The sequence below is a fragment of the Mytilus edulis genome, chromosome 1 (assembly GCF_963676685.1).
Source record: "Mytilus edulis chromosome 1, xbMytEdul2.2, whole genome shotgun sequence".
Classification (NCBI taxonomy): domain Eukaryota; kingdom Metazoa; phylum Mollusca; class Bivalvia; order Mytilida; family Mytilidae; genus Mytilus; species Mytilus edulis.
In genome coordinates, this window is record NC_092344.1 from 29902269 (window position 1) to 29924741 (window position 22473).

Genomic DNA, 22473 nt, shown 5'->3' on the forward strand with positions numbered 1-22473 from the left:
GTCGTGTCCGTGCATTTATGCATGAACTGTTCTACCAAAGCTTCCGAAATTTTAATATGCTGTTACTGATGACAAAATGGAGGTCAAGTTCAATAATGACGATTTTGACTTTTACCGTTCAGGAGTTATGGTTCTTGAAAGATTGAAAAATGGTGTTTCCATTCACGTTGTTGCATTTACTCATGAACCATTCAATCTAAGCTTTTCAAATTTTAATATGTTGATACTGATGACAAAATGGAGGTCAAATTTGATATTGACGATTTTCACTTTCACCATTCATCAGTAATGGTTCTTGTGATATTGCCAGGACACAAATAAATGTTAATAAATCCGGTTTGCTGTCGTTGTGACAGCCTCTTGTTATTATGTAGAAGTACTATTTAACCGTTTTATTTTAAACATGGTTTGAATGGATTTATAAATATCTCAGATTTTTTGCATTATTTTATATGGTTAACTATTATTAGTGTGTGTGGGGGGGGGGGGGGGGGGGTTGTAAGCAGCCATATTTGAATGTCATCCTCCTTTGCCACCTAAAATGACCTGCCTGAACTGGTTTTACATTAATAACTTTCAAACAGATCACTGATGTCCTAATGTTTGACTCAATATTGATTAGTTAGACCTGAATTATCAAGTCTGCTTGTCAAAAAATAATACAATAGTATCTAAAAAAAGAACCACACAAATGCAATCTGATAAAAAGATTATCAGGTCTTCCTGTATTTTTGATAGCTGGTTATATTTTACAGTATGAATATGAAGAAAACCTGATACTGTTGGTTCATTTCCATAAATTGTGTTTTTGGTATGGGCATAGGGAACCCCAAAATTTAGATGTTCAATAAAAGTATGTAAACCCACCATCTTGATTAGGTTACCAAGGTTAAGGTTGTTGGTGAATATAATACACAAATAACCATGATGTAACATTTACCAGCCATAGTTTCCAATGATATATCAAAGTTAATCATTAGAAGTCATTTTTAGATGATCAAAAATCAATTACTGGTAATTAATTAAAAGTGTTTACTAAATAATTATTTTTTCTTTTTTTGTTTTAGATTGTCATAAGTTCCCAGTGAAGGATACAGCAACAGAAAAACAATACAAATTTTCACTATCCAGATCTCTAGAAAAAGCCAAAGAATCATGTTTATTACAGGGATATAAAGTACATGTTACCAAATCTGTCAAACCAGAGCCTAGTCAAATGGAAGGTATAAGCATTACCATTCAAAGGGGAAAAGTATAAATATATAAAATGGAAGGTTGGGAGCATAATTGCATGCAATGGAAGGGTAGGAGTGAATTTGTTTCAAATTAAATATTTTTATTATTGTTAAAGTATTTTATCGGGCCATTATTATTCTCTTATGAATTGTTTCACATTTTGTCATGTCTGGGCCTTATAAGGCATACTGAATGATATGGGTTTTGCTCATTGTTGAAGGCCATATGTTACCAATAGTTGTTTATAGCCATGTTCTGTGGTCAGTTTTGGATAGTTCTTACTTTGGGAATCATAGCACATCTGCTCATTTTTTAGCTCACCTGGCCCATAGAAAATAATCATGCGGATGGGTCATCCGTGTACTTGGGACACATTCTTGCTTTATATACTATTATTTAAACCTGTGTAGTTAAAGTTTAACTTGTCCTTTAGGAAGTAAAGAGTGGGTTTAGTCACGTTTCTCCAACATTTGATAATTAGACTAAAACAACATAAGGAATTAGGGGGTCCTCATAAGGACTGGCATAGTGATAATTACCTGTAATTAAACTATATCAGGTCTTAACTAAAGTATTATAAAAAAATATTTATATCAAAACATTAACAAACCATATATTAATCTGAAATAATCTCGAAATTATTTTTTTAAAAGATTTTTTTTTATTACAAGTAACATGAAAAATCGAAATGTTCACTGACTGTACCTCATTTTAGTAATGTATTCTATTACTTGATATATTTTTGTATTTGTGTTACATGTAGATGTTAAAATCTAAACCGATGCAAAACAGCCAAGTTTTATTTATGTAAAAAGTCACCAAAAGCGATTGTCTTCTAGTGCGAAGAACCATATATCTACATAGTCGTTCTGTCTGTATATCACTAGAGCCGAAGTCAGTTTTCGTGGTATGCTGTCTTAGCAGATGAAATAGTCAGTCGTATATCTGTCCACTTTTTCCACGAAAACGGAGCTGATACAAATTGGGTACATCACGTCGCGTCGTGATCTATAGTGTTTTACTGTGGGAACTGGCTTGGTGAATATTGTGCACTACTAGTATTTTCGATTTGTTACTTGAGCGAGTACTTGAGCTTTGGACAATTAATTTTAGTTGACTAAGAATTTTGAATAAAGTTCTGTATCGGTGATAATAAGCTGCGTTTTGTACTTTTATATAAGATTAATGACTCAAGATATATATATTCTTAATAGCTCTCAAAATATAAAATGTTAATTTTTATTCAAGATCGCAACATTGTAAATTCTATAATACATTATTATGAAAAATAGAGAAAAAATATTGAAAAAAGCAAAAAATTGCTTCCGGCCGTACGGTAACGGATACTGGATATGTAGTGATTGATAATTTAGTCTTAGATTATTTGTTGCTTGTTTATGTGTGTTTTTGTACAGTTCTCTTTTATTGTTCTGTTGCACCAATGTCTCAAGATAAGGGGAATGGTTGGAGCCTGTAATTCGGTGGTTGTCGTTGCTGTGTTATATATTCGTTTTTCGTTCATTATATTGTACATAAATTAGGCCGTTAGTTTTCTCGTTTGAATTGTTAAGCTGACTATGCGGTATGACTTAGCTCATTGAAGGCTGTACGGTGATCTATATTTGTTAATGTCTGTGTCATTTGGTCTCTTGTGAATAGTTGTCTCATTGGCAATCATACCACATCTTTTTTTTTTATGTATAATTGTTAACTTCTGTTTCATTTTGTCTCTTGTAGAGAGTTGTCTCATTGTCTATCATACCTTGCACATCTTTTTTTATATAAAATTAAAAAAACATCACTGTGTTAGACCCTATGGACTTTTACAATTTTGGGAGACTATTAAAAATATATATATCTTTAAAAAATATATACCTTTTTAACAATATTTTGGTCAAGAACAGGTGAATTACAGGTAGATATCAAGATCCAGTCCTTAGGAGGACCCCATAATCCCTAATGTTGTTTTAGTTTAATTACCAAATGTTGGAGAAACGTGACCACACCAAAGAGTGCTGTTTCAACTTTAAAAAAATGATGTTTTATTTCATATCATTGACATATATTTTTTTTTTATATTTTCAGAAATAATTGAATGTGCAGGAGGTCAGGTATGTATAATTGTGAAAGGGTTTGCCTTACCATATACAATTACTTTTATTTAATTATTTATGCCTGACAAAAATATTACTATAATTTCTCTTAAGGTTATGGTATGTTATCTATTTCTTGCATGAAGAGAAATTTACCAAAAAGTGATACAAAAACTGTGTTAATTATCAGGCATCTTGAAATGACATAATGACATTTCAATAGACTACTTTCGAGTTCATCCGTCACTGGAAAAAACTCGTCAATTATGCAAGCCTTTATGACGTCATTTTCCAGATAGAGGGGGTCGCCTGTATTCCTGCACTATTTACGTTCATCAAGCGTCTTAGTGATCGTCATTGTGCAGGATAAACTAGAAATAATGGTTGCTCTGTAACGTAACGGTACCCAAATTGCACCTATTTAGCAAAACTAGCAGCGAAAATCTTACAAGATTTCATAGAGACTAAACAGTTTGTATTTTTATGATTTGATACTAAGCACATCTTTCAACATAGGTAAAACTATTTAGATATGCACAAAACATTCACAGTATTTATCAATAGATGAAGTATTTACTGAAAAAGCAAAATATACTGAAACGTCGCCATGCGACGTCATCAAAACGTCATCTTTTTAAAATGAGCAAATACAATATGTTACAAGTATCCATTTAAAGAATAATGAAGAGTAAGCATGGACTAATATCAAATTGAACAAAATATTTGAAGAAATTAAACAAAAGCTTTGTTATTAGACTTTTGACGATGTGAATTTAAGCATGGATGCAATTTGGGTACTCCTCATTTCAAAATCATTGATGGTTTGGGGGTCAGTTTAGACCAATTTTTCTATGATTCCATATGGAATAAAAATCAAATTAGTGTACCTTTATAATAAAGAAGGATACGGCTATAAAATAAACACAGAATGGACATTTTTGTCTTTATCATAAAAAAATGTAGATGAAAAAACTGTCAAAATAGGTGCAATTTGGGTACCGTCAGGTTAGGTACTTAATGCCAATTCCCTAATGACAGTAGTGCTGATTGTCAATTTTGAGAAATCAATTTGCCGAATAATTCGTACAATATAGAATTATAGTTTTCCAACCACTCGCTCAACATCGGAATGGAAGTGATGACGCCCCTGAACGCACAAATGACGTTCACTAAAACCAGTTTTTGACGGAAATGCATCAAACTCGAAAGTTGTCTATTGAGCATTTGTTCATCGGGAAATCTTCTTTTTGTTAAATATGAACTGATTCTGAAGCATACGAAAAGTTTTTAAATATCTGATATAAAAGTTAGACACCTGAACTGGAAATATGATGTCCTTTCTGTATGTGCAAAAGACTAAGATCATCAATTTCTTGGAATTTTAGAATTAACACAATGAGAGTAATAGGTTTAGCATCTCGTGAGAATTTGATGTCGATTGATATCAACTCTTTTTATTTAATTTAGATATTAATGATAGTCCTATTTGTATTTCAGTATCTAACCACAATGCCAAAGAAAGGGGGAGATAATATAGTCATTGTTTCCTGTCCTGATGATGGATCGCTCTGTACTGCAGCAATAAAGGCAGGGATACCAGTTGTTAACTCAGAATTTATTCTGACAGGAATACTCAGACAGGAAGTGAATGTAAACTTATATCCTTTTTAAATTCATAGTTTTAGAGAGACATTTTTATTTTAATAGCTCAGTAAAGAAAAAAACAACCTTACTTCAATTAACTGATAAATTTTATAATTATATTGACTAAGATTGTAGTTATGAACTATGACATAGTATTATTTTCATGTTGATTTGAAACAAACATCACAAACATCATTATCAAATAGATTTCATGGAAAGGGAACAACGAAGGCATGAAATTTAGAGAGAGAAAAAACAGGGAGCATAAAAACAGCAGTGTCAGGAAATGTAACATGAAATAAATGTAAATAGATTTTAAGGAAAAGTGTGAAAAGATGAAATGTGACAAAAAATGTTATTAGCATAAACATCCTGAATTGTAATCACCTTAAAAGATCATTTCAAATGCAACATACAAAACTGTCTCGAAAAACAATATTTTGACATGGACTATTGGAAAACTTATATATGCACTAAAGAAAACTTGCTAAGATTTTTTTTAACCTTTGCCACTCTCCTATTTTACTATAATGTATGCATTGAATGTTTTTTACAAATTTATGCTGAATTACAATATGAACATGAACATCACCTGGTAGTGGTATTTCAGTCATGTTTATAGGTTTTTTGTCATGTCTTTAAGAATTCCTCAAAGTTCAAGTTCAAAAGATTTGTAATGTAAATGAAGGCTAGTTGCTTTTGAAACTTATCGAGTTAAAACTGATGATCACTCTATCTTAAAACTGATGATCACTCTATCTTAAAACTGATGATCACTCTATCTTAAAACTGATGATCACTCTATCTTAAAATTTCTGTATAGTGTTTTTGTTTATTTGTTTTTTTTGTTTCCTCATGAATAATTAATATATTATGATATAAGCAACTCAGTTTAACCAATGATCTGTCACTATGTTGACATACACTGAAGTAGGCCAAATAAACTGATGATCTGTTATCTTTTTACCTATTTTCACTTTGATGTTCCAAAGTTATTAGACTTAAATCTTCAAAATAATGAACTGTTATTGACCAATAGTTCAGGTTTGTCGATTTAAAATTGGTATTTGCTGCTTCTCTGCCAGGCACCCAGCATTAAGAAGTAAGAGCAAAGACTGGTCATCTTGGAGTCAAAAAATGTAACCTGGTAAGATATGTCTTCCTGTGGACTGTTACCTTTTGAGCTAGCAAGTTTGTGGTATTAAGATATAGCATTACTATACTGGTTTACGATGCCTGGTATTTCATATGGAAACAGTTTGAAAAAGGGATTTTTAAATACTTACAGCAAATGCTTTTTTCAGCATTTTTAAAAACACTTTGATTTTATGATTCCTGTTGTCTTTATTCATGTTTTATATGTTGTTTAATCTGAATCACTTTTAATAAATTAGATGAATATAATAAAACAAGGGAAGTATTCTGCTAGATATTTTACTAAACAATTTTAAGTAAAAAATGATTACAGTACTTTGGTCTAATTATATATCATGTGATACATGTATATGGAACTTATGTTTTAATCATGTGACATGTTGTAGTTCTAATGTCTTTATATGAGTGTTTTTTTTATGTATTGAACATCTGTTTCAGTTCCAACAGCTGACTCTAATGTTTATGTTAATAATAAGGATGTAAGAATATGAACAGCGCAGTATTGTTTCTATTTTTAAACTTTTCCTTGACATAATTTTACATATGCGTTATTCAAAGACCAACAGAAGGACAGCCATGGTTCAGCCACCAAGAGGAAAAGATGAAAGCACAGTCATTAATTAAAAACAAAAGAAGACATTTTAAATAGAAAATAAATTATATTTTATTATGCAAAACCATTGATTTTGATAGTGTATAATCATGTAAACTTCATTTATTTATTTTAGTAATGCTTGGTAAAAAAGGACATGCAATGTGGACATTTTTATTCCATAGAAATTCTTTTATTTAGGAATAATTATTTCTTGAGTTAACTTGGGTTTTTTAAGTACCATTTGACTTTTTTTTATTTGATATTGAGATAATTCTATTAAAGTGAAAATTATACAGTAAAAAGTTAAATAGGTCAGATTTTAGTATTAAATGCAATATTATACTTTGATTGAAAACACAGTTTATTAGTAACAGACACCATTTATTAGATATGTCCTCACACAACACTATGTAAATGCATTTGAATTTTGAATACAAAGCTCTTGTTTTGATGTAAAACTATTTGCAAGAAATCCATTGTTGTTTAAAGAAATGTTGTTATGATTTCTGGAAGCATTTAACCTGTCTTAACATTTAAACAATTTTAATTTCATTTTGAAACTTCAAAAGTGTAAAAGTCAAATTGTTCACTAGTATTTTAATACCTTTTATAAGGTTAACAAATGCTGCCTTGAACATAGCTTTGTTTCTTTGTTTTAAATGTAAACCACATATTGTTTTCTGTTTTTGATAGAAATTGTGTCTGTAGTCATTGCCCATCAATCATTGTATCCTTTAGATTTTAGTAGTTTTATGCAGATTGTAAAATTTGAAACATTTTATTCCTAAACCTAGTTAATTCTGTGATAAATGCTTTTAATGTTTTCAGTTATTATTATAATTTCTAATTGACAATGTAAGTTTTTAATTGTGACAATGTTATATATATTTTACCAGTTACAGGAATGAAAACCCATATTATAGATTGTCTGTTACTATATTACATACATGTATTGTATGATGATAATACATGTACATTGAAAATTAATCACTGTCATTTAAACACCTTATTATCATGGTTCATAGACATCTTTGTTAAAGGTAGTGAAAAATGTTGGTTTAGGGTAGTTTCTGGTCACCTGAAATTGAAAATTAGTACATATGTTTATTACTAAGCGAAACATTATATATGCCAAACAAGGGTTCTGATCAAAGTTTCTGTGTTCGCTGAGAAAAAGTGTGAGTGGGATGTGGATAATATTCTTGTTGAAATTATAAGATGGTTCCAATTAATTACTGTTTTTAGAAACAAAATTTTCACAATTGGAAAAAAAATGTTTTGAGTGAATTTGATGAGTTTGTTTAAAAAAATAGAATGATAGGAGTTTTGAGAAAACAAAATTAAGGTATTATATAGAAAAGCAAGCATCCTGGCTATTTCAATATGTCGGACTTGAGAGAACCAATCAATTTATGAAATATCGAAAATACAGGTCCAAAGAATCAGTGATCAGTATTGTTTGTAATTATTTTTAGTCGAAGGTAGTTAGAGATGCTGTTAATTATGCCCCACCTACGATAGTAGAGGGGCATTATGTTTTCTGGTCTGTGGCTCCGTTCGTTCGTTCGTCCCGCTTCAGGTTAAAGTTTTTGGTCAAGGTAGTTTTTGATGAAGTTGAAGTCCAATCAACTTGAAACTTAGTATATATGTTCCTTATTATATGATCTTTCTAATTTTAATGTCAAATTAGAGTTCTGACCCCAATTTCACGGTCCACTGAACATAGAAAATGATAGTGCGAGTGGGGCATCCGTGTACTGGGGACACATTCTTGTTTTTCTTATATTATAATTTAACAACAAAACTTTGCACTAGTGGTGGTCTTATTTTTGTTATTATGAAGTATTTAACTAAAGGAAAGAGATCTTTTTATACCTTTTCTTAAAATTCTATCATTTGATTTTTCTTGTTCACCTAGTTTATTTTTCTTTCTAGACTAAGAAAATCCTTATGAAATATTAGATGTTTTCACAACCTACAGAAGGAAACATACATAAATTATAGTGACAAATGATAATATCCCTTCACATATTGTCTGCCTGACATATGATAAAAAAAATGAAATTAGAAAAGAAAAATAATTATCTGATTACAAGAATTTATTTATGAAAAACTTTTTATTGCATAACAGTAATGAGACCATAACATCTAGTATCATATGTCTTGACAGAAAACACATGAAAAGGAACTGTTATTCAGTATGTATTTCCTTTATAACTTAAACCATTTATACATATATAAATAACATTCTTACTTTACAACTTGAGTTTTTAATAGTAATGTAATATGCCATTTATTTTTACACATTGCAATACTGAAATTTGAATTGTAAGTTACATGTAACTTATAATGAATTGATTAAATGTCAGATCAAGCCCTTTCATTTTATAGTTTCTTTTTTCATTGAAAACATTATTTTTGTGTGTGGAATGGGGTTCATTTTCTTACTGTATAATTGTATAAATAGGGCATTAACTTATGCATGCTTTTAATGTATTTATATTGACCATGTGGTTGGGGGATGTTTATAATAGAGTTTTTACACATTATTGAAGGAGAAAAAAAACACATTTATTAAAAGTATATCTAACTAAAAACAGGCAAAAATAGCAACAACAAAAAACCTCATTTAAAAGTTTATCTGAAATTGTTTCTAGGTTGAATGTGTTTTGCTTTTTAAATAACATATAGAACGATGCAACAATTTATTAATCTTAGTGTGTTACTACCGCCTTGTTGCTACAGCTATCGGCTGACTGAAGTACACATGCTCAGGGGTCACCATACCATGACCTCATATGCATGGTTCAGTCTTGGCTAAGCTGAAGTATGTACCAGTATTTGACTAGAATTGCCTGTTTTCCTTTTGAAAGTCAGTGGTTCTCTTTGGGACTTTGGCTCCCTCCTACCAATCAAATATGCCATGATAAAGCAGTGGCATAAAACACTAACCATCAATAAATCATTGGCAATCATATCACATCTCCAGATTTTATATTATTTTTTTAATTTTATGTTATGTTATTTCACCTTGACCTCACACTTTTAACCTAATGTTGTATAATATAATGATTACCTGAGAGAAATGATTATTACTTGTTAATGATTGCTGTTTAGTGTGTAGTGCCATACAGTTATGAACATTAGTTCTGTATAATCTATTATTTACATTTTAACAAAATACTTTGTAAAACCTTGGCAGCATTTCTTAATATTCAACTCAATAAACACATTATGAAATTTAGTTATTTAATTCTTTTATAAGAATCAGGTGAATCTGTCATGTGTGTTAACTAGTAGTTATTCCTTTTAAGCTCACCTGGCCCAAAGGGCCAAGTGAGCTTTTCTCATCACTTGGTGTCCGTTGTCCGTCATCCGTCATCGTTAACTTTTACAAAAATATTCTCTGAAACTACTGAGACAAATTTAATCAAACTGGTCCACAATCATCATTAGGGTATCTAGTTTTAAAATTGTGTCCGATGACCCCGCCCCTGAAACCAAGATGGTGGACATGGGTAAAAATAGTACAAAGGGTAAAATGCAGTTTCTGGCTCATATATCTAAAACCAAAGCATTTAGAGCAAATTTGACCAGGTTAAAATTGTTCATTTGGTCAAGTTCTGTCTGCCCTGAAATTTTCAGACCATTCAGGCAACCTGTTGTTGGGTTGCTGCCCATGATGTGGCAATTTTAAGAAAATTTTGCAGCTTTTGGTTATTATCTTGAATATCATTATAAAAAGAGATAAACTGTAAACAACAATAATGTACAGCAAATTAAGACCTAAAAAAAGTGAACATGACCAAAATTGTCAATTGACCCTTGTAGGAGTTATTGCCCTATATAGTCAATTTTTAACAATTTTCATAAAGGAGTAGGTTCAGTAAGACCCCTTTTTGGCCCCAAAATATAGCAGTTTTAGAAAATTGTGAAAATGTTATCTTTAAGCTATATTTTGGAAAGTAAAATGCTTCTGCTACATGAATATGAGCTGTTTTTGACAATATAATGCACAAATATCACGTTCTAGCATCATAAAGTCGTGCTTAATTACTGAAATCTTCAAAATTTTAGCATTTTGGTTAATTTTTAGACGATTTCCGTCTAAATTGAAAGTGGCCGCATTCGTGTTCATTCATAATATTGAAATGTAAGTTGTATTTGATGATAATACAAAACATATATAAAGGTTGAGGATGAACACGGATAGGTCACTTTCATTTTTGACAAAAACCATCTGAAAAGTGACGTTTTTTGGCATATTTGATAGATTTTTCAGTATTTAAGTAAGATCTACAAACATCACCATCACCATCACCAAAACACAAATTTTTCATGGATCCATCTGTGTCCTTTGTTTTAATATGCACATAGACCAAGGTGAGTCTTACTTTAGAGACTCTAATTTGATAGAGTTGAAATTCTCTCTTGGTATGAAATCTCTTGGAGATGTTGGGCATACATCAATAAGACAGTAACCCAAGTAGGTAAACAACTGTAAGCCAACTAAAGGTATGTTCATGAAGTCCTCAACAATAGACACTGTCAACCTCTAAATCATCCATGGTCTAAAAAGTTGTGAATAAATTTATACTGAAATAATCATCTGCCATCCACATCAGATTCTAGTAGTAGCAAAAACATATTTAGATGAGAATGGAAATGGGGAATGTTTTATAGAGACAACAACCTGACAAAAGAGCAGAAAACATCCTAAGACTGCCAATGGGTCTTCAACACAGCTAAAAAATAACACACCCATAGTTGGGCCTCAGCTGGCTCATTTACTAAAATATGTACTAGTTCAGTGAAAATGGATGTCACACTAAACTCCAAAACATATGAATGAACTAAAATTTAAAAAACATTAAGACTAACAAAGGCCAGAGGCTCCTGACTTGGGACTGGCACAAAAATGTGGCAGGGTTAAACATGTTTTGTGAGATTTAAACCCTCAGTCATGTATTTATGACTTGGGACAGGCACATGATTTTTCCTCCCTCTACTCTTCCTTTTAAAACTACGTCAGTGGACTACTGTGAAGTACATAAAAGAAAACAATAACAAAATCTCTGCAGGAAAACTTTATTTAAAGTACATAAAGAATGAACACTAAAAATCTGTGTAGGAAAAACTTCTTCTAACTGTAGTGGCTTGTTAGAAGTACAAAGTCGGGGACAAATTGTTTTTTTTAAATTTCCATTTAGAATGATGAATCTATGTATAGATGCTGATTGGATGGCAAACATGGATGTATTAATATTGTTTTTTTAACATCCTTGGCTTTCAAATATTTGGCGTTAAGGGTTCCAAAGGAAGGTAAATTAAGAAAAGTGTGTCGAACGCATCAAATTAATAATTTATTCTTTTCACAGTAGCACAAAGTTCCCTGTGAAATATTACTTACCTAATTTTTATTTTCTGTCAGCAACTTCTTTTTGATTTTCAACCAAACTTTGTGGGAAAAGCCTTCTTTGGTTTTTGATTGGTTTCTGAGGAAATGTTTGATTCTGAACAGTTACATAATCTTCAAAAATCTCGTTTGAAACTTAGATAAGAAATGTTTTAATGGTAGATCAACTACAAAGATCCTTAAGGGAAGTGATGGTACAAATCCTTGCAAAATGGCTAAGTGAATACAGTAACCTGTATGAAAATAAACTAGCTCAATAACTGGATTTCATAACCTTATTTGACAGTTGATTATTAATGCATAGGATTTAATGTCACATTGGAAGGAAAAGAACCAAGGTAGAATCAAAGTTTTATTTGTATGCATTGAAAATTGTAAAAGTACAACATAAATTCACCAAAAATAATTAAGAGTTATTTCCCTTAGACTGTTAGCAATAAATTAATCAAACTGCTACCAAGATATACACATTTGTCACCTACACAAACAGCTACTAAGAAATCATTCCCCTACAGATTTCACGCCCTGACATTTATAACAGACACTAATTACTTCTACTAAGATATCACACAGATTTATATCATATTGTAAAAAAAACCATGACTGAGTAACTCCCTAATATAAAAGGAAATTGTAATTTGTATTTTTACACTTATAAATAATTATATATATCTTTGAATTTGATTCAAATCCCTTTCCAGGCTAATAAAGAATATGAAATAGAAGGTTGAAGCTGATTTAGTTGAGAAAAAATGAAGATTAAACTTTTCTAAAGTATTTTTTTCTCCTTGCACATTGCACAATAGATTCAGACCAGACAAGCTGCATGCACAGATTTGAACTGACCACACAATCACAAAAAAAATAATAAAATAGTAAGGAGAGGTAAATATCAAATTTCCTACAAAACAAATTTTAATAATGAAAGTATTTTTTAATGTCGTTCTGCTCATGTTTTTCCCAGCCACTAAGTAACAATCACATAAAGTCTTGTCTTATGATAAAAAATATTACTTCCATGATTTAACCATACAATCAAATAGCAACTTCAGCAATCATCATTTTCTTTTTGTTGAGGATTAAATCAGCCAAGGATTTGTAACCTATGTACACTAAACAAATCCTTGAATTAGCTTAATGTTATATCACAATAACTTTACATACAAACATATATACTAAATATAGTTGTAATTACTTTAATATGGAAGTTCATGAATTTAATGATCATTTCAAATGTATGTCAAATTAAAGAGAAAATTGTTTAGCACTAAGAAAATTTTAAGGTAATATTTATAAATGAATATCTGTGTTATGAACTTTTTGAATGAAAAAAAAATTAAATTATTTGTTAAATTATTGTTAAAGTTGATTTACTGGAGCGTTTGTTAAAACAAATACAAAAAAGCTGCATTATTTAGAATTTTTAGAATTTTAATAAAAGAATAGGTTGGGTTATACGAATAAGATAGCTTCATATCACATAAAAATAAAACATCTAACGGTCATCCTAAAGTCTTCAACAAAAGAAAATGTACAGATTAAGTGCTCAATCTTTGAACTATGAATAAACTTAACAGGAACTCTTTAAAATACCCATCAAATTTCGAATAACAAAAGATAACCACTAAGAGTATTCCTGACTTTGGACAGGAGTAAGAATATATGGCACAGCTTGAACATTTTTTCTACCTTGATCTTCCATCTTTTAATCATGATCTATGTAATAATAAAAGATCATGTTTCAAATTTTGATGCTGTATCCTATATAGCTTATCAGCTCATTAATGAAGGCAAAGGGTGGAATTTTTGCTCTGAATGATTCTGATGAAGGTAAATCTAGAGATTTAAAACACTATGGATGCACCAAAAATATGAAAAAACACTTAGTAATGAAATATTAAGATCATGGAAAATCTAGTCAATGAACACTTGTGTGCATATATCAATAAAGAAATACAATCCTTAAGAAGCCATCAGAACATCACTTCCAGGATAGGAAAATATTTTCTGAATTAACAGTGAGAAATTGTAATATCAAGGCCTAATTCAAAGACTGATCATCTCTTAAGTTAGATTCAATAAGTATATGCTTAGAGGGATAACTTTCATTTGTATATTTAGAAGATTCTAGAGTGTTTATCTATCACATGGTTTTTGTCAGATTAGAACACACAGTAGTTTATTACTACAGGTTTATTACACACTTTATCAAAATATATCTGCAGCTTTCAAACGCACACATTAAATTTTATATAATGGACCAATATGAAATCACGTTAATTCATACCACCGTGTTATTGATATGTCACGTTATGTCATACCAACTATTCACTATTGGTACCAGTTTATACAAAGCGTCAACATCACCAGATTTTAAATCTTATTGATTCACTATTATAAACATCTAAGATTGTGTGACATTGTGTAATAAAATGACACATTTTGTGTAAAATTAGGACATAGTTTAAGGTTATCATAATTATCTTCTGATAGGGTACACTTTACCTGGCCATAATCTGATCAACAGTGGCGTCACAGACTCAATTCATCCAGGATATCTGATAAATGCATAGCTGATAGCTAAACAAATGAAATCTTTTCAAAACTAAATATTGTTAAGTTACTTAACCTTAGACAACAGATAATACTCCTGTCTTGAAATATTAGCCCTAAAGGTCTAAATTGTGTTGATACAAAAATTATAAATTATTTTCTTAGGAGTTCTAAGTTTTTAGATTTAGATTTTAAACATTTAAAAGCTTATGTTCCTTTAAAGAGCTAATCTTCATTTCTTCAAAAGACTTAAAAGGTTTTTAAAGATTGCCTAGTTTCTGACGGTGTCGGTCAAGTTGATCGAATTACTGATCGTCATGACTGAAGGCATGCTTACAGCTCTTTTGGTTATTGTAGAAATCAATAAAAACTTCCTGGACATATCCTGGTTCAATGTTAATAAGGTTCAAGTAAACTTAAGGACCTGATAATTTTGACAAACTTGTGATGTATAGCTTGACAGCACTAAACTCTGATTCACAGTTCACTTGGGTACATCTCAATTGATTAGCGTTACTTCAAAGATGGAGCAGAAAAAAATGAAAATAAAAAACTAATTCTGCATTTAAGAAATAAAAGTGCTTTGAAATTCAATTACTGTGGATTCATTTATTTTTGTGGGTTCCAATTTTCGTGGATGAAAGAAAGTTTGCATTTTCAAGGACATTTAATTTGGTGGTTTTGCCAGTTTTTATAACATTTGTCTTTTGCTGAACTTTAATTTTGTGGTTCACTTTTACCCAGGAAAATTGTTATCCAATGAATCCACAGCAACTGTTGTTGTTTTTAAACAAATTCTGTTGTTTTTATTTCAAAGCTTTCTTTTCAAAAAGTTGTACCAAAAGCACCATAATTTTAACTGATAACCTCACTAATATTGAGTGGGTTTTTTTTAAACATTGTTCAGATATTCTTCATGTTGAATAATTCTTGTTCATGCTCAGGGGTAGACGATGAGACTAGTTAGCTCAGAGTCAAAGAAAGGACAAGTTGGTTTTGGGTCAAAATATTCTTGTCTTGGTGGATGACATTTCTTCCTGAGGACTAAGTTATCCTGTGAAATAGCATGTTGATCTAGCATATCATAGGGTATATACATATCTTAAATGATTGATAGAGAACAACTATCAATCAAACATGTTCTAGCTTTTGCTGGGAAAGTTACACTGTGAATCAATTTTTTTCCTGGATTGAGCGAACTTTTACTTTCCTGTCCTTGGATATTTGATTGCATTGTTTTGCCAAAGTCTGCATACAAGTGTAAAGAAAATTTGTCATTTGTTGATTATTTGAATTCGCAGTTCACCTGTACCCACCAAATCAACTAAAATTAATACTCAGATAACTTATATATTTCTCATCTCTTGTCCTGACAAAGCCTTACTTTGATTTCATGTATAACAAAATAAATCTAAACATTTATGGGTTATTTTTGGGAAAAACTTAACCATGAATTTAAATGTCCAATGAAATATAAATGTTCTATAGGCTTGTTTGCAGACTTTGGCAAACTATGAAACCATAAAATACCCCTGACCATTGGTATCTATCATAATAATCCACAATAGATAACAGAACGGCAGAGAAATATTACGATGATCAACTGTATGAACCAACATACACCAACATTACTTTGTATTTCCTACGATTTTTATCATCCTCTGTTACCAACTATACAAGAGAAAACTACTAATTCGGTGGTAGTTGTTGGTTCATGTCGGTCATATTTGTTTTTCATAAATTGCAAGGTTATAAATTAGGCCATTAGTTTTCTCATTTGAATTGATTCTCATTTTTCATGTCACAGCCCTTTATAGCTGTCTATACCGTATGGGTTTTTCTCAGTGTAGAAGGTCGTATGGCGACATATATTGCTTTTTTTCCCTTGAACTCTGATTAATAGTTGTCTCATTGGCAATCATACCACATCTCCTCATTTTTATATACTTCATCTGATTTGTAGGTACATTTGGTGTTATATATTGTTGAAGTATGTATGATAAGGCCTTGGTATTTTATATTGTATAAGTGGAAATTTTAACTATCATATAAATGGGATTGACTATTTTTGCTCACAAACTTTTTTATATGTTGTAAAATTTCGTTGTTTGATTCTTTTTCTTAGAAGTGACAGACCAACAACCTGAACTGTTTTTTTTTACATGTCCTGCAGTTTGTGTGGGTTTGTTGTGATCATTTCAGTGAGAAACATTACAGAATAAAAACCTTCACCATACAACACGACATGTTTAAATTGAGGCTAAAATAAATAGGCATAAATAAAAAGGAAAACATTGACATAATTTTCATATTTTATTATTTTGTAGGATTTATGTGACTTGGATGAGCAATTCTACACATGATAATAATGGGGCATGTTAACATTTACAACGAGGAAGAATCAGTGAAATAACTGAGGTCAAAAGTGCCAAGCTAAAGAGCTAAGGTCATCACAATTATACCACGGAATGTAGATAATTGATTCGGCCATTTTATATATATTCACATCCTTATTTAAATTAAGTAGAAGCATAATTTACAAGATACCATTTAAAAAGTTTAAATCTCTTGCAAACAACTTCAATACAACATTTTACAGTTGTTCTTCCAAAGTAATGAAAATATAGCGTTTAATGTTTGTATATGACAGATTCTTTTTTTATAAAAGTAAGAATGAGTTAAGTCTGCTTGACTCTGGAAGTGAATGTAAATGTAGCTTCAGTTGCCATAGAAAGTGTGTCAGTATGGTTGTATTCATCATACAAACCAACATGGAGAAAATAAATACTATATTAAAATGGCAATGTATGAAGATTAAGATTAATGAATTGCACTGACTGAACACTTCAAAGTTATAATGATAAAAAAAAATCCTAATTTTTTTTCATCCTATATTATTTGGTAAAACAATTGAATGAACTAAGTTTGCATAACTAAAATCTACAGAAACAACAGCTTTTCTTTTGACTATCTGACAGTAGTTTTAAGACATTGAATAAGATGTTTACTACCTACTACAACGAGATACTGACAATAACATTGGAAATAGATTCTACTTACTAAATGAAATGAATTTTTCTTGGCACAGTAAATAGATTGACCCCATTTTTTTAACACTACAAAAAAAAGAGTACAGAAAAGGGGGATAACTCTAAAATTGTTCGGTGCCCTCCTGTGTCAAGTAAAACATGCCCTATAACCTGCCGCTACAATTAGCACCAATGAAATATATCATTGATTACAATCATGATTAATGTGATTCACTCGGTACAATCATGATTAATGTGATTCACTCAATAACAATCATTCATTCAAACATGATCAGCATTTGAACATTTGTAAGGCAACATGGTAAAAAATAAACATATCTTATAAACCATTCAATAACAATAGTTTGATTTTCATGAAAGCCATTGATAGATAATTCTGAGGTAAATCATGTCAAACCATTCATTCTTAAATCATAACTGGAACAAAATGCGTTACCCAATTTAATTAATTTAGTTTGTAAAAAAGCATGTCAAATAAAATTTGCTGACTTTTATTATTAATTTCATTACACTTGGAAATCACTTTGTTATTTTTAGTTAACAAAAATTCCAACATTGTTAAAATGAAAAAAAAAATCTAGCTTTCTTTGTTGGTCCCTCTCTCATTTATTATGCACACATTTTCTATATTCATTCAATAATTCCGGAATCATTCATTGTTTAGAACAAACAGCAATTTCACAATGAAATAATGTAAAAAATAACAAATAACAAAGTATGTAAGTTTAGGTTAAGCACTTAAATGTAAATAAAACTTCTGATATACAGGACAAAAGTTTGATTCATATGTTCATAGATGTATATGTAAGTACAAGTTATATCTGAAAAGTAAGTTTCAAATGCATCCCTTAACCATTGGTCTTATTTCATATAATTTCAGTAATTTTGATTTGTTTATCAAATATCATTTTGAAACTTATTACCAAAAAATTAAATTTCTATGAAAACTGTCAATTATTTCTGCATATAAACAGCATGAAATGATTTGAATATTTTGTATTTTGTATTCCCTGTAGTCAAGACCATTGTAATCACAGTCAAACTTCATCAACTTGATCACAACAATCTCTACAACATGTACAAGATATTATCTGGTAGTAAACAATGTTGACAGTTATAGACAGACTCAATGGTAAATAATTATACCATGGTTAGGCCTATAGCCACATTTAACTCAATAATTGACTGTGTTTGGAATGAACCTTTTGCCTGTGTATTATGTAAAGTATGATATAATAATCATCAACAGCATATAACAATGATATTGCAGCATCAAATTTTGCCCTGTTATGTTTACAGACTAACTCCTTTGGAGACATAAAATCACAGAATACGGTACTTCTACAATATTTACCGAGGAATATGTCCTCATAATCAGACTCATCATAGTAACGTCATCTTAAAACCAAGGCTTACGGTCTTGGTGCTTGAGACTGAATCAGCTTTAAGCATTGTTAGTACACTTAGCACTATATATATATATATTTATATTATATAATGGCATTCAAGAAATTTGCATGGATACAACATAATGAAAGACTTTTAACGTGGGTAGAGTTTTGTTTGTCCATGCTCAGGTCTTGGTATAAAAATACTGTATTTTCATTGGTCATTGTTAACTCTGATTCATCTGTAAATAGTTAACACTGTCAACATTCTGCTGTCCGGCAGCAGCTGGTTCCTTGTTCACTGGATATAACAGTCTAACATCTAATTTGGAATTGTGTTCACGTAAAGACTCTCGGCTGTAATGTTCTACCAAGTCATTTATATTTTGAAAGTCACATGTTTGAGGTGTAAATCCATAATGATGATTTTCTTTGTAAATTAAACAATGTCCGACTGTGCCTTGATAACTGGAATAAAAAAGTTACATTTTAAATAACAAATTCTATGCTGCTTTGCTCGAACAAAAATGATATATTTTTAGCCTGTGTAAAATACTCTTTAATGCAAGAGACCTATTATAATAATAATCTATTTAGACATTATTATTTCTCGTTTATTATTTCAAACATTTAATGTTTTTTTCATGTGCCATTATTTAATTCAAAGTTTCCCCATGTGGACTATTTCCTTGTAATTCTGCCTATATACGCTGTAGCAATGTTATATTTCCTTATCAATGTCTGACCTAAATTACTGAGGATTATCTTAAGATATTTAACATAAAATCAGGTTGAACTATATTTATATGACCTAACTAAAACATATAGGTTATCTGAATATAAATGAGGCCTTTAATATTCAAATTTATTTGAAAGCACGTTTCTGACCTACATAGCAGATTATTTCTATAATGCTCAAATGGACGATCTTGTTGTTATGACAATTTTCTCTTTCCTTTTTTTTTTGAGAGAGGGAGGGAGAGAATAATCTTCTATTTAGATTTATATATGACCTTTCACTAACATTTGTTTTGGCTGTATGACCTACTTTTCTATGTATCAATAGGCCTATCGGTCAATATTCTATTAGCCACCTTTACATGACCTTATCAAATCTTTGTGGGTCTCATTCCTAAGGTCACCCTCCAATATCAGTAAACAGAGGTCTAAACAATACTTACACAATGGACAGCACTAGTTTGTCATTCTTATCATCTCTTTTGGGTCGGATTAAAAAGGTGCCATCTCTTTGGTTTGATAGTAATTTTTCTGACCCTGGACGATCACATTCAACATACCAGTCTTTCTCTTCATGCTTTACCTTGCTGCAATAGATATAAAACCCATTTACTTTAAAACCAGAATTTCAACCTATAAATCATGTATTTCAACTAATAAATCATATAATTCACTATAGTACAAATTCAATTTGAACTGCTGTCTCATTTTTTCATCGTAAAGACATTTCACGCCAAACTGGTACTTATTATGTCAAATAACGATATGAAAAATATGTTAATAATATGCATGATATGCTAGTTAAGGAGTCACGTTTCTCCTGCGGTAACCAGTCAATATGTTTCAAACTTAAAACCTTTTTTTAAACTACGTAAGATATGTATTGAAGCATACAGTAACATCACTTCTGAGTCTGTACAGACATAAAAAGACATGTTCCATTATAGCCTTAGGGTTTATCTATTTATAAGGTCACCAATGTGCTTCAAGGCATACCACCAGAACAAATTAACGCCATGTAACAGATTTCTCCAGGGGAAATACACTAATATCACTGTTCAGTTATAAAAGAATCAGATAGACCACAATCATTCTCCCTCTGGAAGGTATAAAATGTCAATAACAAAACTTCTTGTTACCAGGTGGTCACAGCTCATCAAAGAAAACACAACAGTGATGTTGCTTATGATCTTAATATCAAAGTTTTGTAAATGCCCGATAATGCACTATTCTACATGTACTTGTGACCCAATTCATTTGTAAATACACATCTTCTTCTGGAAAAAGTTTTCCCCAAATATTTAATATTTTTCTTTTTTCCAGTCTTAAATGATATTGTGTAATTATCCTCTATTTCATTGACAATAAGCTTACCTTTCGCTCTCTAATATTTTTTCAATAGCTTCAGCAGGATAGTTTTGGTCTTGTAAATATTTCTTAATCTGATCTCTTTGTCTGTTTAATCGTTTGATTTCGGGTCGAAGGGCATTCATATCGCTGATGAGTGATCGGTTACGTTGTGTTTTAGCACTAATATCTGCCTCTAAATGCTCTTTACTACCAGTTATACTGTCAAGTCTTCCTCGTAATAAATCATAATTTTCTTTCAATCTAAAAAAAAAATAAATAATGAATTTAACTTTCAAATAGCAAAGAAAAGTACAAAATTTTACATATTATTGAAATTAATTTTTATAGTCTGTACTTTTATCTGTTTTTTATTCTTATTAAGGATTCTGGAATTACAAGGCAACATTTTGTTCATTTGTAAAACCTTAAATCTAATTATCAATAAAATGTTGTAATCCATTTTTTAAGCTAAGAGAGTGACGTCAATGCTATCCTATGACTTAAAGACATCTATATCATCTATCCTGATATACGTTAATAGAGTTACCAATCAATACCAGGGATAACTAAGTCCTCAGGAGGCAATGAGGTAACCAAGAAAGACTATTTAATCATGGATTTTCTACAACCATCCTTTTTGGGTGTATATTGATTCGGACAAACTGCTTTTCCTTTTTTATTATAATATGTTGAATAATAAGACATAGTCAAACTGGCAATAAAGAAACTGATAGTAAATCTAAAACAGAATTATCTCAACAAGTTCTTGTGGGCTCAGCAGAAAATCGGTCAGTAACCTATTCCATTTGTAAAACATAATCAAATAAAGAAATGTCACTTATTGTTAATTCTGGTGACGGGGAAGCCAATATTCTACCCAATCAATCTTATTACAATTTAAATTGGCAAATCCACATAGCTATTTAGAATTCCAAATCAAAAGTAAATTGACAAGATAAAAAGTTCAGTAACTTCATTTCTAACTACTTCCTGCTTCTACTGATTTTGTTTACATTTTCACATTTATTTTATAATTGTTTTTGACTCAAACTCTTAAGCCAAATGTAGGATTGATCAAATTATTATTCATTGCAAGGTTTACCATTCTTCAGCTGTCTTCAGTACTTTTAAAATACAAACTATGCTAAGTGCTTCTAATTACTGCTTAATTAACTTATTCTTTTAATTACTTGTGCTTTCAAAAACTGTCAACCCCTTTAATCAAGTTATGTGAACCAGAACAAACCAGAATACA

The 22473-nt window shown here is 30.6% G+C and overlaps 2 protein-coding genes across 8 annotated transcripts in view; one reads left to right on the forward strand and one right to left on the reverse strand.

The window, feature by feature from the left end:
* The window catches only part of LOC139511374 (mediator of DNA damage checkpoint protein 1-like), a 47161-nt gene extending 37194 nt beyond the window's left edge, over window positions 1-9967 (forward strand). For both annotated transcript variants that reach the window (XM_071298043.1, XM_071298053.1), the window contains exons 23-26: window positions 1068-1223; window positions 3322-3347; window positions 4827-4987; window positions 6670-9967. In XM_071298043.1, coding sequence (XP_071154144.1) covers window positions 1068-1223; window positions 3322-3347; window positions 4827-4987; window positions 6670-6733 — 407 coding nt within the window. In that variant the 3' untranslated portion in view covers window positions 6734-9967. The remainder of the gene's footprint in view (window positions 1-1067; window positions 1224-3321; window positions 3348-4826; window positions 4988-6669) is intronic.
* Window positions 9968-16992: 7025 nt separating this feature from the next.
* LOC139511393 (phosphatidylinositol 3-kinase regulatory subunit alpha-like) overlaps window positions 16993-22473 on the reverse strand; it is a 139845-nt gene continuing 134364 nt past the window's right edge. For all 6 annotated transcript variants that reach the window (XM_071298137.1, XM_071298104.1, XM_071298129.1 and 3 more), the window contains exons 17-19: window positions 21243-21479; window positions 20312-20455; window positions 16993-19598 (exon numbers count right to left, since the gene is read on the reverse strand). In XM_071298137.1, coding sequence (XP_071154238.1) covers window positions 19358-19598; window positions 20312-20455; window positions 21243-21479 — 622 coding nt within the window. In that variant the 3' untranslated portion in view covers window positions 16993-19357. The remainder of the gene's footprint in view (window positions 19599-20311; window positions 20456-21242; window positions 21480-22473) is intronic.